The 15,694-nt window shown below is 48.4% G+C and overlaps 1 protein-coding gene across 3 annotated transcripts in view; it reads left to right on the top strand.

Moving 5' to 3' along the window:
• Nucleotides 1-15,694, top strand: part of LOC138262023 (ATP-dependent translocase ABCB1-like) — a 935,493-nt gene that overhangs the window by 115,469 nt on the left and 804,330 nt on the right. Inside the window, exons 3-5 of one of the 3 annotated variants that reach the window (XM_069211682.1) lie at nucleotides 10,536-10,626; nucleotides 10,712-10,769; nucleotides 11,835-11,985. In XM_069211682.1, coding sequence (XP_069067783.1) covers nucleotides 10,536-10,626; nucleotides 10,712-10,769; nucleotides 11,835-11,985 — 300 coding nt within the window. Of the gene's footprint in view, nucleotides 1-10,535; nucleotides 10,627-10,711; nucleotides 10,770-11,834; nucleotides 11,986-15,694 lie in introns of those variants that run through there. The other 2 variants (XM_069211683.1, XM_069211684.1) reach the window with 2 other exon arrangements.

Genomic DNA, 15,694 nt, shown 5'->3' with positions numbered 1-15,694 from the left:
GATTGTCTTCCTGCTCCTCTACCAGGAGCATGACTGACGGCGGCGAAGACCACAGTGAGTACTGCACCTACGACACAGGGGAGGGAAAAGAGAGTGACACACACATGCAACACGCAACACCCCCACCCTCACCCACAACATCACACACACCAATACATGCTGAAACATTACATTTACACCCCCCAATCCCCCCTGGAAGAACGCATGGACAAAAGGAAATGATTGAAACCATTGTAATCAATAAACATCCATTAGTCAAAAATATATATACACTATGAACAAATATGTAAACCAAGAATTAAAGTCCAGGTCCTGCACCAATATAGTCCGTGGACCACTGGGCCCAAAATGCATGTACGAAACCCACACAAGGCACCTCAGGGGGAAGGGAAGGGGAGGCACCTCAGCCGGATGAGTGCACGACACCAGCTCCATGAGGGGGCTCCATGCCAATTGATGTATCCTGGGGAGTGCAAAGCTACAGTCTCTCAAGTCTTTCCAGTGGGTGGTTTGCCCACTGCTTTATCCTGGGGAGTGCAAAGCTACAGTCTCTCAAGTCTTTACAGTGGGTGGTTTGCCCACTGCTTTATCCTGGGGAGTGTAAAGCGACAGTCTCTCAAGTCTTTCCAGGGGGTGGTTTGCCCACTGCTTCATCCTGGGGAGTGCAAAGCCACAGTCTCTCAAGTCTTTCCAGTGGGTGGTTTGCCCACTGCTTCATCCTGGGGAGTGCAAAGCCACAGTCTCTCAAGTCTTTCCAGTGGGTGGTTTGCCCACTGCTGCATCCTGGGGAGTTCAAAGCCACAGTCTCTCAAGTCTTTCCAGTGGGTGGTTTGCCCACTGCTTTATCCTGGGGAGTGCAAAGCCACAGTCTCTCAAGTGGATGCCTTTCTCCACTGGTTCTGGAGGGGGCTTTGTGCCCAGAGTGCTTCATCCTGCCAAGGACTGAGGTAGTGGATTTGACACTCCACTGACGGTGGTGCTACATGCAAGCTGGCCAGGCCACTGGAACTAACCACCAGCCTCGTCCGAATGACCACTGGGGATGGCAGCCATGTCTGCGGTGGTGCCACTGGCTCAGGATGTGGCGTGGCCGCTGGCGGTGCTGATGGTGGGCTCAGTAGCGGCAATGCTTGCGGCGCTCATTGGGCAGCGGTGCTGGTGGGGGGCTCACTCAGCTTGCTGCTGGCGGCGGTGTCCTGAGCGGCGGTGCTGGTGGGGGGCTCACTGAGCTTGCTGCTGGCAGCGGTGTCCTGAGCGGCGGTGCCGGTGGTGGTCTTGTCCACCATGCAGGTTGGCGGCGACGTTGACTTGCCTTTGTTTTTCAGGCCCTTCTCCACCTTGGATGGTGGCGCAGCTGTCTTGCCAGTCCCAACTGTTGTCCTGGCTGAGCCCTTGGTGGCAGGTGTTTTGGCCTTCTTCCTCCGGGATGTGGGCAACTTCTTCTGTTTAGGAGGTGGGGGAATGTCCTTGGCCTTGCTCCTTGGGACACTGGCAGCCCTGCTGCTTGGCACACTCCAGAATCCGGTTACTGCTGGCACCACTGTGCCCGGTGATGTGGTGGCTGAGGTGCTGGGCTGGCACCTGGAAAGGTGGGCCCTAGGAGACGGAAGGGGTGGGGGAGGTGAAGGGAAGACGTCAAGGTTTGACAGGAAATGTTTTTTAGACACACTGGGACAGGTAGATGGAGGGGATTTGGGATTGGAGGAGGAGGTAGTTGTTGTAGGAGGTGTTCGTTTGCTGACTTTGGGTGAAGGTGCATAGGCTGGAGGCTGTCGTGAGGTGGATGGCTGTTGGGTGGGTGTGTGACTGCGTTTGTGTAGTTTGGGAGGAGGGCTCACAGGCACACTGGTAGAGGACACAGGGGATGTGTGAATGGTAGTGGGGGTGGTGAGTGCACGTGAGCGGTGTGTGGTGATGTGCGTGCTGGTGATGGAGGTAGTGGCTAAAGATGTAGTGCATGCAGGTGTGAGTGGAGACGTGACAGGGAGGGAGGAGGGAGACATGGAGGAGGGGGACACAGTGGAGGCTGTGGATGTAGGTATGTGTGCATGGGTATGATGCTTGTGTGAGTGCCTGTGGGATGTGAGGTGCTTATGTTTGCCAGAGCTACCCTTGTGTGTTGAGGTGTCTGCATGTTGCTCTGATGGTGTGCTTGGGATAGACTGAGGTACTGGGGGATTGGGTCTGGGTGGAGGAGTTGGAGGGGGGAGGTTGGACACAGGGACAATGGCTGCAATCAGTGCTGAGGCCAGAGTCTGAAATGCTCTCTTTTGGGCTGCCTGACCAGAATGAATGCCCTCCAGGTATGCATTAGTTTGTTGCAACTGCCTTTCTACACCCTGGATGGCATTCAAAATGGTAGACTGCCCAACAGTGAGGGATCTCAGGAGGTCAATGGCCTCCTCACTGAGGGCAGCAGGGCTGACTGGGGCAGGGCCTGAGGTACCTGGGGCAAAGGAGATGCCCACCCTCCTGGGTGAGCGGCCACTGGTCACATGCTGAGGGGCTGCTGAGAGGGCGGTGCTAGTAGGGGGGGTGGCGGCTGTACCGGTAGATGCGGGGGCACAGAGGGGCCCGCCACTGCAAGGGAGCTCCCATCAGAGGAGGAGTCGGTGTCGCTGGTCTCTGCTCCAGTCCCCGGCGTGGAGCTCCCCTCGCCCTCCATCCCACTGGTGAATTCGGACTCCATAGTGTCGCCCTCCAGGGCCATGTGAGATGCAGCTCCCTCCTGCTCCGTTGGCACAGCTCCTCCGTCTGATGATGCTAATGCACACAAGAACAGGGAGACCACAAAAAGGGGGGGAAGAAAGTAGGAAGACATGTTCAATACATGCAATACCGCTACCGTTGGCGGACACTACAGACACAGCAGCCCTCTGCACTACACCATGCACTTAGAGTTCCCTAATTCATCACAGGGACATGGGGTACATGGCCTATGCCCGATTGTTGCACACATGGAAGTCACAGGAGCCTGACTAGGTGTAGATGGCTCTTACTACTGGTGGGATTAGGGTGCCACTTAGCCTGCCTCACAAAGGGTCCTTGCCTACAAGGCTAGCCCTAGCCTAGGGGAACCCACAGCCCACCTCCCCCACCCAGACACCTCCAATGCTCACAGGGTCAGATGGATGGCTGCTGTGATGCCCTCAAGCACCCATCTAACTCCGGATATGCCATTGCCAGGATCCGGAACATAAGGGTGCGATGGTGCGACGGGCACCCCTCCCACGTTGGGAGGCCATCCTCAGTTGGTCCTCTGCGGTCTTCTTGCTCCAGCGGTGAATGTCCTCCCATCTTTTATGGCAGTGGGTGCTCCATCTGTGGTGGACCCCCAGGGCCCGGACGTCCTTGGCGATGACCCGCCAAATATGCTTCTTCTGGTGGGCGCTGACCTAGAGGAATAGTACAGGGGAAAAGGAAAAACTTTAACCGCCCGGACTGTCAAACTCATTGGCCCACGTTCCCACCCTTGCCCAGACGCACATACACTCACCGTCAGATCATGCAGGCCTCACCCCCCCATCTCACATCCACACCACTCCAAACAGGCATTGCCCATACAGCATGCTCACAGCGTACTCACCTGTTTGTCTGGAGGACTGTAGAGTAGCATGTACTGGGGAGGACCCCATCCACTAGTTTCTCCAAATCCTCCGAAGTGAAGGCAGGGGCCCTTTCCCTAGACACATGAGCCATTGTCGCCTCCAGACACAGGTCACTGCAGCACTTGCAGTGTAGGTCCTCTCCTGTCAAAGATCAGGTATCAAGTGAGTGAACAGAGAGAAAATGGTGGTCACGTCCACGGTGGTGTGTGCCGTCACCGCCGGCGTACATCGTCATTGGCTCCTGGGACCCATAGGGTCCAATGTTAACCAATGCAGGATTGCGCTGCAATCTTCGACCGCCTACAGCGACGGTGTAGAACGCCAGCGCAATTACCTCATATCCCCTTGTCCCACATTACAGGTCAGGCAGCCGCCATTGCAGGGGGCCACATGGCATTAATTTTAAATGCGTCACACATATCTAGGCCTTGCATACACACTAAGACAGGCACATAGCGGATTGACAAATGTGTGCAATAAAGATGTTATTTTTAGTACCTCAGTGTTGGCTGACCCTCTGATCGCTGTTTTCATCCATAGAGCACGTCCGCTGGGGCAGGTGAGGAGATGGCGGCATCCTCCGGTGTACAAACCACTGGTGGAACTGTCGACAATGGAAGAGCGACATGTAATAGTCACCTACAGACTTGATCGTGCCACAATCCAGGAACTGTGTGCCCAGTTGGAGCCAGACCTGATGTCAGCTATCCGCCATCCCACAGGGATACCCCCTCTATTGCAGGTCCTGTCAGTACTCCATTTTCTGGCAAGTGGGTATTTTCAAACTACAGTGGCCATAGCATCAGGGATGTCCCAGCCTATGTTCTCCAACGTGTTGTCCAGAGTGTTGTCTGCCCTGCTGAAACACGTGCGCAGCTACATTGTTTTCCCTCAGGTGGAGGACTTGCCAACAGTGAAAGGTGACTTCTATGCCTTGGGACATATCCCCAACTTCATTGGTGCCATTGATGGGACACATGTGGCGTAGTGGTACCCCCCCCGCAGGAGTGAACAGGTGTACAGAAACCGGAAGAGTCACCATTCTATGAATGTGTAGATGGTGTGTTTGGCCGCCCAGTACATCTCCCATGTGAATGCCAAGTTTCCTGGCTCACTGCATGACGCTTACATTCTGAGGAATAGCAGCATCCCTTATGTGATGGGGCAACTCCAGAGGCACCGTGTGTGGCTAATAAGTGAGGACAAGGACCCTATACCCTGTGATTAGTTGTCTGGGGTTCTCCCTAAGGGTTAGTGTGTGTCTAACAGTTGTCCCTCGACATTTGCAGGTGACTCTGGGTACCCCAACTTGTCATGGCTACTGACCCCAGAGGAACGCTACAATGAGGCACATGGGCGAACTAGGAGGGTTATAGAGAGGACCCTCGGCCTCCTGAAGGCCAGGTTCCGGTGCCTCCATATGACAGGTGGTTCCCTATACTACTCACCAAAGTAGGTGTGCCAGATCATCGTGGCCTGCTGTATGCTGCACAACTTGGCTTTGCGACAACATGTGCCTTTTCCGCAGGAGGATGGTCCAGAAGGAGGTCTTGTGGCAGCTGTGGAGCCTGTGGACAGTGAAGAAGAGGAGGCAGAAGAAGAGGACATAGACAACAGAAACACCGTGATCCAGCAATACCTCCAGTGAGACACAGGTAAGAAGACATCACTGCCTCCTACATCTGATAAAATTGTTCTACCTCTCATCTGTCTGTGACTTTCAACCAGTGTTTGGACCCTGATTTGTCATTTTCCTTTTCGATTTCACAGATGTGGGTCCCACTGTGTGACCTCTGTTATGTTACCTCATGGACTAGAGCTGTGTGACATAGGTATGTTGACAATAGAATGGAAATTGCTATTTTCTTCAGTTATTGCAAATACACATTAGTGAAAGCACAGATTGACTCCAGATTGTTTTGTGATTGAAGGATGTTTATTTAAGTGCAAAATAGTGGAAGGGGTTGTAAAATGGTCAGGGGTGATTGTGGAGGATTGTCCATAGCAGAGTCCAGTCTATTTGTCTCACAGGTGCATTGTCCAAAGGGGCATAGGAAGTGGAGCAATGTCAGTTTAAGGATGGACAGGGTGACAAAGTGGGACAGAAGGATGACATTCAGGGTGGTCTCATTTCTTGGCGGGGGTCTTGGCATTGTTCTCTGTCTTTGTCCTGGATCTCAGGGACTGCTTGCAGGGTGGTTCTCCATCTGCAGGGGGTGGGGTGCTGGAGTTGTGGTCCTGTGGTGGGGCCTCCTGTCCACTAGCGCCGGAGGAGGTGGTGGGCAGTTCATAAACGAGGCTAGTGTCAGGGGCCCCTTGTTGTGCCAGAGTGTCCCTCCTGGTGTTCACGAGGTCCTTCAGCACCCCTACAATGGTGCCCAGGGTGGTGTTGATGGATTTGAGTTGCTCCTTGAACCCCAAATACTGTTCCTCCTGCAGCCGCTGGGTCTCTTGAAACTTGGCCAGTACTGTTGCCATCATCTCCTTGGAATGATGGTACGCTCCCATGATGTTGGAGAGGGCCTCGTGGAGAGTGGGTTCCCTGGGCCTGTCCTCCCCCTGTCGCACAGCAGACCTCCCAGTTCCCCGGTTTTCCTGGGCCTCTGTCCCCTGAACAATGTGCCCACTGCCACTGCCCCCAGGTCCCTGCTGTTTTTGTGGTGGTGGGTTAGCCTGGGTTCACTGTAGTGGTGGACACACTGCTGCTTGACGTGTCCTGGGGACAGAGGTATGGGCCTGCTGGGTGGGCGCTGTGTTGGTGTTTCCTGAGGGGGAGGCTCTGTGGTGGCCTGTGACTGTGTGAGGGGAACCGACTGTCTCGAGGTCCCAGATGGGCTGGGCTGGTCGTCTAGATCCTGTTGGACAGAGCTGATGTCATCACTGTGGGCCTCTTCTGTGGGGTTAGCGGACATTTATGGAACCTCCTATCCGGTGACGTTGGGTAGGGGTCCTGCAGGGGTGTAAAGGCATGATTATTGCATCTGTGTGTGCCATGGTGTGCAATGGGTGGGTGACCCTGTACCCCAATGCTTACATTCTTGTGTAGGATCTTGTGTGGTAATTGTTTAGGGGTCTGTGTGGGTATCTGTAGTGGACATGCATTGGTGATGGGTGTCCATGCTTTGTTGTTGCATGCAGGGCTTGGTGTTGGGATATGTGGTTTGTGATAGTGGGATATATGTCAGGAGTTGGAGAGATGGGGGTGAGGGCGAGGGTGGGGGTATGTGATAGCATACAGGTAGGGTGGGGGATGAAGTAGTTAAAACTTTGACTTACCAGAGTCCATTGCTCCAGCTACTCCTGCGAGGCCCTCAGGATGCACTTTAGCCAAGACCTGCTCCTCCCATGTTGTTAGTTGTGGGGGAGGAGGTGGGGGTCCACAATGTGGTGTCTTGAGACCACAGAACACACCTTCCCCCGTAGGTCATTCCTACTCTTCCTGATGTCATCCCGTGTTCTTGGGTGCTGTCCCACTGCATTGGCCCTGTCCACGATTCTGCGCCATAGCTTCATCTTCCTAGCTATGGAGGTGTGCTGCACCTGTGATCCGAATAGCTGTGGCTCTACCCGGATAATTTCCTCCACCATGACCCTGAGCTCCTCCTCAGAAAACCTGGGATGTCTTTGCGGTGCCATGGGATGGTGTGGGTGATGTGTGAGGTGGTTGTGTTCTGCTGTGTAGGGTGATGTTTAGGGGTGTGTGGTGTTTTGTGCGTGGAAGGTGTATGAGTGATGGTGTTGTGTGCCTCTGTATGCTGGTGTGGTCTTTGCTTTGCTGCCTCTCTACTTCTCAAAACAGTTTGGTTGTATGAGTTTGTGGGTAATGTGGGTGTGTGTTTTATATTGTATTGGGTGTGTGAAAGTGGTGTGTGTATGTGTATCAGGTGTGTGTATTTCAAAATGTCCAATGTGGTTGTGTTTTGTATATGTGTGTGTATTTTGAGCGCGGCGGTGTGAACCACCAATGGAATACCGAGGATGAAAGTCCGCAGCGTGGATTCGTGGATCGTGATAGGGTGGGCCTATTCCTGTTGGTGTGACGGTGGAGGTTTTGTTATCGCCAGTTGATCACTGACATTTGGTGTGGCGGACTTGTGTGGGTGTCTAGATTTTGACAGATTCTGAGCTGTGGGTAGTAATAGCTGTGGCGGAATTCCGCAGCGGTGTGTTGGCGTTCTTCTGCACGGCGGTAAGCGGGATTTACCGCCAATGTTGTAATGAGGGCCTTAGTGTCCATTGAAACACCTTTGTGAATCCGGGTGGGCTTTCTCAAAGCTAGACTGCATTAGCAAGAAGCTCCCCCTGTTTTTTATTTTACGTCAGCAGGAATCTATATTCTCTTTGTATTTCTTCCTCACAATTCCAGGAAGTGAGTTTGGGGAAAGTGTTTTTAAGATGGTCAATCATAAATGCTCGTATGTCACTGCCTTCAGCACCATTCGTGATCTTCAAAGTCCTCCAGTTTCCACATAACGTCAGAAAGTTGTCTACGTTGGGATTCGACCTGCCCCCATGGCTGCTTCCACCAGGGTTGATCGCTCCACAATTGTATCAAGCTTCTCTCCTGGGTTTCTGTCTGAAGCTCTTTTATTGTGCCGTATATGAGCTGAAGCATTGAGCCCCCGGTGTCAGGAGTGAAATCATTGTGGCTTTCTGCTTTGAACACAAGTTACTTTTCCTGCCCAACCTCTTGATATATCGGTATAATCCCACTTCAAAGCTTCTGCTTCCTATAATTCTTGGTCCTTTGTTGTTGCAACTACGGGTCTCACTTTCAACCTCCTTCACTTCTTACACTGCTTCATAGTGGCCCCTAGTGCTGTGGATAAGCTATTTCTGCTAGCTGTAGACAAGCAAGCACTTTCTTCATCTTTACTTGGACTAGAGCTAAAACCTCTTTAATGATAAAGTCAGATTTTAAGATACAATTTTGAAAATTCCACTTTTAGGAAGCTGCCATTTTCCTGTCCTATTTATTGCCCACACCCTATTCCTGGGTCCCATGACTGGGTGTAGTTGGCAGTTGGACTTTGTTTATTTCTTCCAGACAGCCACATAATTGGGGTAGTAGGTGTGTCTCAGTGGGACATCAACCTGCAGTAGGGGAGTCGGAACTGGGCACAGCTCCAATTATAATTGACAAGATTATATCCTGCCTTGACAAAAAGGACTTCTCACCACTACATTGTTCATGTAAACAGCGAGGGCAAGGGTGGCAGGAAACCTCAAGAACCTCAAAAGGAATTATCTAGAACCTTCTCCTACTTCACAGAAGGCACTGGGTGTAAATATAGGACCTTCAGACCTACCCTTCTGTTCACTTTCTGGACCTGTGAAAGGACTCTCAGAGGACTGCCTGCTACTGTGGCCTGCTGTGTACTTCAAAAGACTGCTTTGCTATACTGCACCAGGAAGGACTGCTTTGCTGCCTGAAGAATGCCTTGAACCCTCAGATGCCCGCCCTGCTGTGTGAGCCCAGTCCTACTGCTGAACCCAGGACTACCAGAGTGAACTCAAGGGCTAGTTAGCTGGCCTCCTAAGTAGAGTCTCTGAGACAGAATAGACCAAAACCATCTTGAACCCACATCTGGACCCAGTCTTAGTGAGTCCAAACCTCCAAACCTCCAAGTGGCCGCCTCCAGTCCTAGATCCTTGATGGAGGTGAACTGGGTGAACTGGGAGGAGACCCCGGTCAACCTGCTTGCCTATCCAATCAAGGCCATCGCCGTCCGGCCTAACTTAGTGGCAGCTTCCGCTATGTTCTTTTCTGCAGCAGCAAATCCTGTTTAGCACTCCTTTGACAAAGGGCTATGGTGCATGATGGAATTCTTGTTGGCTACAACCTCCAGCTTTGTCCAGTTAGATATTTTGGACTTCAAATAAAGAGGCTAAGCCCAAACGAGCGGTCCAGCTGCTCCCTGACAATAGAGCCTCCTCCTCTGACATCGTCTGCAGCCTTGTCTCTCTGAACTTTACCTTCTCAGAACCTTTTTTTTTTCAAATTTTCTAATAAGTTCAAAAGTAAATTAAGACCGGGTCCAATCCACTTTTTGAATCAGACCCACGCTCCATCACAGTCATGCCACTTTGATCTTTTAGGTGATAGTTTTTCTCTCAGACTTTAAAAATCCATAAATCCAGTTCTACTGATTAGATTTTTGTCATTCTGGAGCCAAATAATCTGTTATGATTTACTCTATTTTCCTAAATTGGTGTGTGATTTTTCTTGTGTTGTGCTTTCACTGAAATGTTGGAAGTCTTCTAAAAGTGTGCATGTTTTATGTGGCACTGGAAACCCATTTTATGGTGATAGGGTTATTTGTAAGACTGACCACTATGCCAAATATACCATAAATGTTCTTTTGCTTAAGTGGAGGTTGGAAGTTCATGGAAAATATCCTTTGTCAGTTGACTGGCATCCATTCCACATGTCCTCAGTAAACCATTTTTCGTGATTCAGGTTAATCTCCCCAAATTCTGTGGCAATTTTTAGGCTATTTAGGCTATTGTTAAGAGCAATACAATAATGATGAACTGAATTAAAATCATAACTAAATCTATATTTGCATCCATGCTAAAATAAAACCTAATCAATAAACAGATGTGCCACAGATAAGACAAATTGTTAAGTGATCAAAGTCAATAAACTATGACTTATAAAAGCAGGTCTGAACCGAAAGCAAACATTGTTCTGACTGGATTGATAAAAAACATATGTTAAGATCTTCAGGCTGCTATATGGATAGTAATATACATTGTTCAAAAAAGCAAATAGTAGCAAACTGTTCAAAGCATAATTTCCATTATTTGAATCTCAGAATATATTACAAAATTTGGTTAGACTTACATGATAGAAAGTGCTTACATCCAATACCGGTTCATGAATTTTCCCAAACCTACATGACTTTGAGAACTTTGTTTCCACAGACAGAATTCCAAGAAAAGGTCATGAGAACCCAAGTTTCCACAATGATGAAAATGGTACAGTCAATGGGAAACGGGAGAGAAGCAAAAACAGGTTTAAGTATTTTATTTGTGTATGCAGATCAGAATTTGGAATCACAAATAAAGAGTTTCACTTTTTCATTTATTATTTATCATAGAGATGAAAATGGCAATACCACAGAGTCAAAGAAAATCATGGTTGGATTTCTGGAGCTGGTTAGTTCATCCCTTAAGGAGTTTTTAATTAACAATTTACTAATGTAAGGTGATGAATTAAATACATATATTTAAGTATTGCTACATTTAGGAAGATGTTTGGACTAATAACATTAAGATATTCTCAATACATGTAAGAATGGCAAACCCTATATTTCACAGAACCTTAAAGTATAACCTTCTGAATTAATTATTCTCCATCTAAGTCAACAACAACACATCAAAGAATATATATAGTGTACTCCACATAGCACTACAACACAGAACAACTCAAAAGTGCATATTACAAAGAGAGAGAAAAAAAGAAAAAGAGGTTTTCCTATATCTATTATCTAAATGTATGTTTATGATTCTTTTAAAGATAGGACTCAGAGGCAGCAGATCCCACTGTGGCATAACAAACACCTCTAGCACAATAATAGAGAGTGGTCCAGCCTCATTTAAACTTCCCTGCCATTGCTTTATCCTCTGAGGTTGTTGTCACTTTCATGACGGGCACTTTCTGTGAAAATACATTTCCATCATTGCTATTCTACCTTTCTTGTCTTGTAGGGTGTAATTTTCATCACCACTGTGGTGACTAAAAATGCTCTTCACATGGATTTCTATTTACACTACCTGCATGATGTGTCCTTGACATGATGGGAGTTTATTCGCAGAAAGAAGTAAAAGACTATTATTACTTACTTGTAAGCTTTAAGCAAATATGAGCTGCCAAAAGGAGTGGCAATCCACCAGCCCTAAATACGATGCTGGTTCAACACCAAATTCAGAGGTCCCTTCATTGTTGATTTAAAAGAGAAGCCTGGGGCAACTCTAGCTCAGTGAAGGTAGCCTTTGCCCACACTCTATATTGGACAGGGGAATTCAGAGTTTGTGGAATGTGTGTTGTTTAGTTCAGTCCAATACTGCCTATTCCAGAATCAATCTTTAAGATTGAAGAAGTGTCTGTGAAAAACTTCTATATTACAATAGAACATTATTCTCCAATGCATACGTGATATTGCATCATTTATTAGCATGAAAAGGATTTCTATAACTGCTTAATTTTTATCTATTTTTCAGTTTAGGTTTGCCGATGCCTTTGACATTGTCTTGATGATTGTGGGCTTAATTTGTGCACTCATCAATGGCCTTGGCTTGCCCGTTGGATTTATCATCTTTGGCCAGATGATGGACATTTTTATCAAGAACAGTATTACAAATTCGTCTGAAGGTAAATATCTACGTAAGGGCAATGAACCATTCAGTACACATATTTACTGCCAATGAGGTAATTTCAATGTAATCTAAGCAGGCAAAGTTACCCCATCAATTTAGTAGCTAGTCTTTCATTTAATGTACTTTGAATTATTTCAAACTTTAGGTTTAATTTATAACTTAAATAAGAAACACAATTCTATTACATACAGTTACTGAGAAGCATCCAAAATTCTACAGAGGAAATAATGTTATGTATGCATTGCAGTTATTAAAATTATGAAGTGAAGTAAAAAAATTAACTCCTGGTAAAATAAAAAAAGCAAAATAAGTATTTAATATATTAAACAAAAAAAAGTACCTTTTTTGAGAAAGTACCTCTTTTTGCTTTGTCACCTTCTTTTTAACTGCACTAGGATACTTCTAACCAGGCACCAGTGCATGTATATTGTGTCCTAAAACAATATTACATATTAATATTAAATATTAAGGCCCTCATTCTGACCCTGGCGGTCTTTGACCGCCAGGGCGGAGGACCGCGGGAGCACCGCCGACAGGCCGGCGGTGCTCCAATGGGGATTCCGATCGCGGCGGTAAAGCCGCGGTCGGACCGGCACCACTGGCGGGGTCCCGCCAGTGTACCGCGGCCCCATTGAATCCTCCGCGGCGGCGCAGCTTGCTGCACCGCCGCGGGGATTTCGACCCCCCCTACCCCCATCCAGATCCCGGCGGTCGGACCGCCGAGATCCGGATGGCGGTAGGGTGGGTCACGGGGCCCCTGGGGGCCCCTGCAGTGCCCATGCCACTGGCATGGGCATTGCAGGGGCCCCCGTAAGAGGGCCCCTACATGTATTTCACTGTCTGCTGCGCAGACAGTGAAATACGCGACGGGTGCAACTGCACCCGTCGCACAGCTTCCACTCCGCCGGCTCGATTCCGAGCCGGCTTCATCGTGGAAGCCTCTTTCCCGCTGGGCTGGCTGGCGGTCTGAAGGAGACCGCCCGCCAGCCCAGCGGGAAAGTCAGAATTACCGCCGCGGTCTTTCGACCGCGGAACGGTAACCTGACGGCGGGACTTTGGCGGGCGGCCTCCGCCGCCCGCCAAGGTCAGAATGAGGGCCTAAGTCTGCTATCTCATTTCAGGGACCTGTTAGAAAAATGGCTAAATAACTATTTTCGATATTTATGACGATCCTGACTTCACAGTGCATTTGAATATTTGATAAATTTCCCTGCCTGAAGCTCGCAGAGGCTATTTTGCAATAGCCCTCAACTGTCATCCAGTTGATGGATAGCCATGATGAAGCGTTTTTGTTCCCCGGGCAGGACGAACAGTTGGGCTGTGCCCAGGAACTTAATGCACTTCAAAGTGGCCTCCTTTGTTGCAATCAGACACCTGAAAAAACCCTCCTTTGTCTTGTCACTCGTAATGACCCAACACCAGGTGGAGAGGGGAAGTTGCCCCCAGAACTTGTTTGGAGTGAAAACAGAGAAGGGGCTGCTGACTACCCTGATCACATTTGTGAGTGTATACACAAAGCACATAGAAAAAGGTTTCTCTATGTTGGATTTCATGAGTAAGGGACACTGCTGCAAAAATGGGGAGGGATGCCCCTGGATCTTTTATCCTATTTGTCTGGCCAGGAGTCACCCACATCCAAGCTAGTGTCAGACATAAATGTGGCACCACTAGACACCTTCTTCAGAATACTTTGGACAGGTGGAAGAAATCAATAGGGCCTGTATCTGCTGTTTGAGACCTATAAGGAGACATGAAGGGCTGGACCTGCACCCAATTGTACCCAGGGCTAAGAAGTGGACTTCAAAGGTCAGCTGGCTGGCCTAAGGGTGACTACAGGGACACAACAATCTGCATGGGGCCTTTTTGTCTGAATTGCATAGACTGACATGGATCCTGCTAGTGGCAGGCCATCAAGGTCTCAGGATGCTTAGCTGATGCATCTAAAGCGTGAACTCCCCGGGCTGAAGAAACAGGTTTCCCCCACTATGAGCTTCTCAGCAGCAGTAGACTGATTTCAACAAGGCCTCAGTGAGAAGGTATCCTGTTTCATGAATGCATTGTCAGTCACATCCCACAGCTTTGCTCCGTTGGAGGATTCCCTGATCAAAAGGTGGACTGTGAAACAGATTTATTAGGAAATGATGCAACTCAGCCCAACAAGTAACATTGCTTCACTGCGGGAAGAGAGCAGAATAGTGCCATATCTACTAAGTTGTGACACTGTTCTTTTACTTTCCAGCAACACCATACTTTATGCTGCCAGGCAATGCATAAAGTGCATGGGTTTCTGTGTTTTGCTAATGATAATTTTTGTACAGGAAGAGGTCTCTCCTTGAACATAAACTATGGTTTAAGGTGCTCCCCTCCTTGTATGAGTGCTGGAAAAAGCAGCGAACATGCAAAGAGAAAAAAATGAGGTAGAGTCAAAACATTTCTCCTCATTATGCCTGCCTTGAGGTGGTTCAGGATTTTTGAGCAAATATTTGTCTACATTTCTTTGTGGATAGGATTTGCATCAAAATCCATTGGTGGTTGCATGGACCCAAAGTAATTCAAGGCAGTGCATTGCACAGCTTTGGATTACTTTTTGGTTACAATCCAATGCAAATCATGATTTGCTATTGTTAGACCTGACAGCTTTAGGATGGTCACCCTCAACTTTATGCGTGCCTCTCTCCATTTTTTTACACTGTTTTTGCTGGTTTAGGACTCTGCACACCTTTCTACTGCTAACCAGTGCTAAAGTGCATATGCCCTTTCCCTTAAAACATGATGACATTGGCTCATACCCAATCGGCTTATTTAATGTACTTAAAAGTCCCTAGTAAAAGTACACTACATGTGCCCAGGGCCTGTAGATTAAATGCTATTAGTGAGCCTGCAGCACTGATTGTGCCACCCACATAAGTAGCCCCCTAACCATGTCTCAGGCCTGCCATTGCAAGGCCTGTGTGTCTAGTGTGTGTTTAAAGGTACTTGCCAAGCCTTAAACTCCACTTTTTCTACATATAAGTCACCCTTAAGTGTGCCGTAGGCAATCCATAGAGCAGGGGGCTATGTAGGGAAAAGGCAGCACATGTGCCTGTGTAGTTTACATGTCCTGGTAGTGTAAAACTCCTAAAATTGTTTTATACTGCTGTGAGGCCTGCTCCTTTCATAGGCTAACATTAGGGCTACCCTCATATACTGTTTGAGTGGTAGATTATGATCTGAAAGGAGTAACCAGGCCACATTTAGGGCCTGATTTTAACTTTGGAGGACGGTGTTAAACCGTTCCAAAAGTGGCGGATATACCACCTACCGTATTACGAGTCCATTATATCCTATGGAACTCGTAATACGGTAGGTGGTATATCCGCCACTTTTGGGACGGTTTAACACCGTCCTCCAAAGTTAGAATCAGGCCCTTAGTATGGCCAGAATGGTAATACAACATCCTGCTGACTGGTGAAGTTGGATTTTATATTACTACTTTAGAAATGCCACTTTTAGAAAGTGAGCATTTCTCTGCACTTAAATCCTTCTGTGCCTTACAATCCATGTTTGGCTGGGTTAGTTGATAGCTCCCTTGTGCATTTCACTCAGACAACCCCAAACACAGGATGCTCAGTCACACGTGCACACATCTGCATACTGAATGGGTCTTCCTGGCCTGGGAGGTTGGAGGGCCTGACAATTACATGTTAAAAGGCAGTGGCCTGCCC

The sequence above is a fragment of the Pleurodeles waltl genome, chromosome 10 (assembly GCF_031143425.1).
Source record: "Pleurodeles waltl isolate 20211129_DDA chromosome 10, aPleWal1.hap1.20221129, whole genome shotgun sequence".
In the NCBI taxonomy this organism is placed as follows: domain Eukaryota; kingdom Metazoa; phylum Chordata; class Amphibia; order Caudata; family Salamandridae; genus Pleurodeles; species Pleurodeles waltl.
This window is presented reverse-complemented; position numbering and strand designations above follow the sequence as displayed.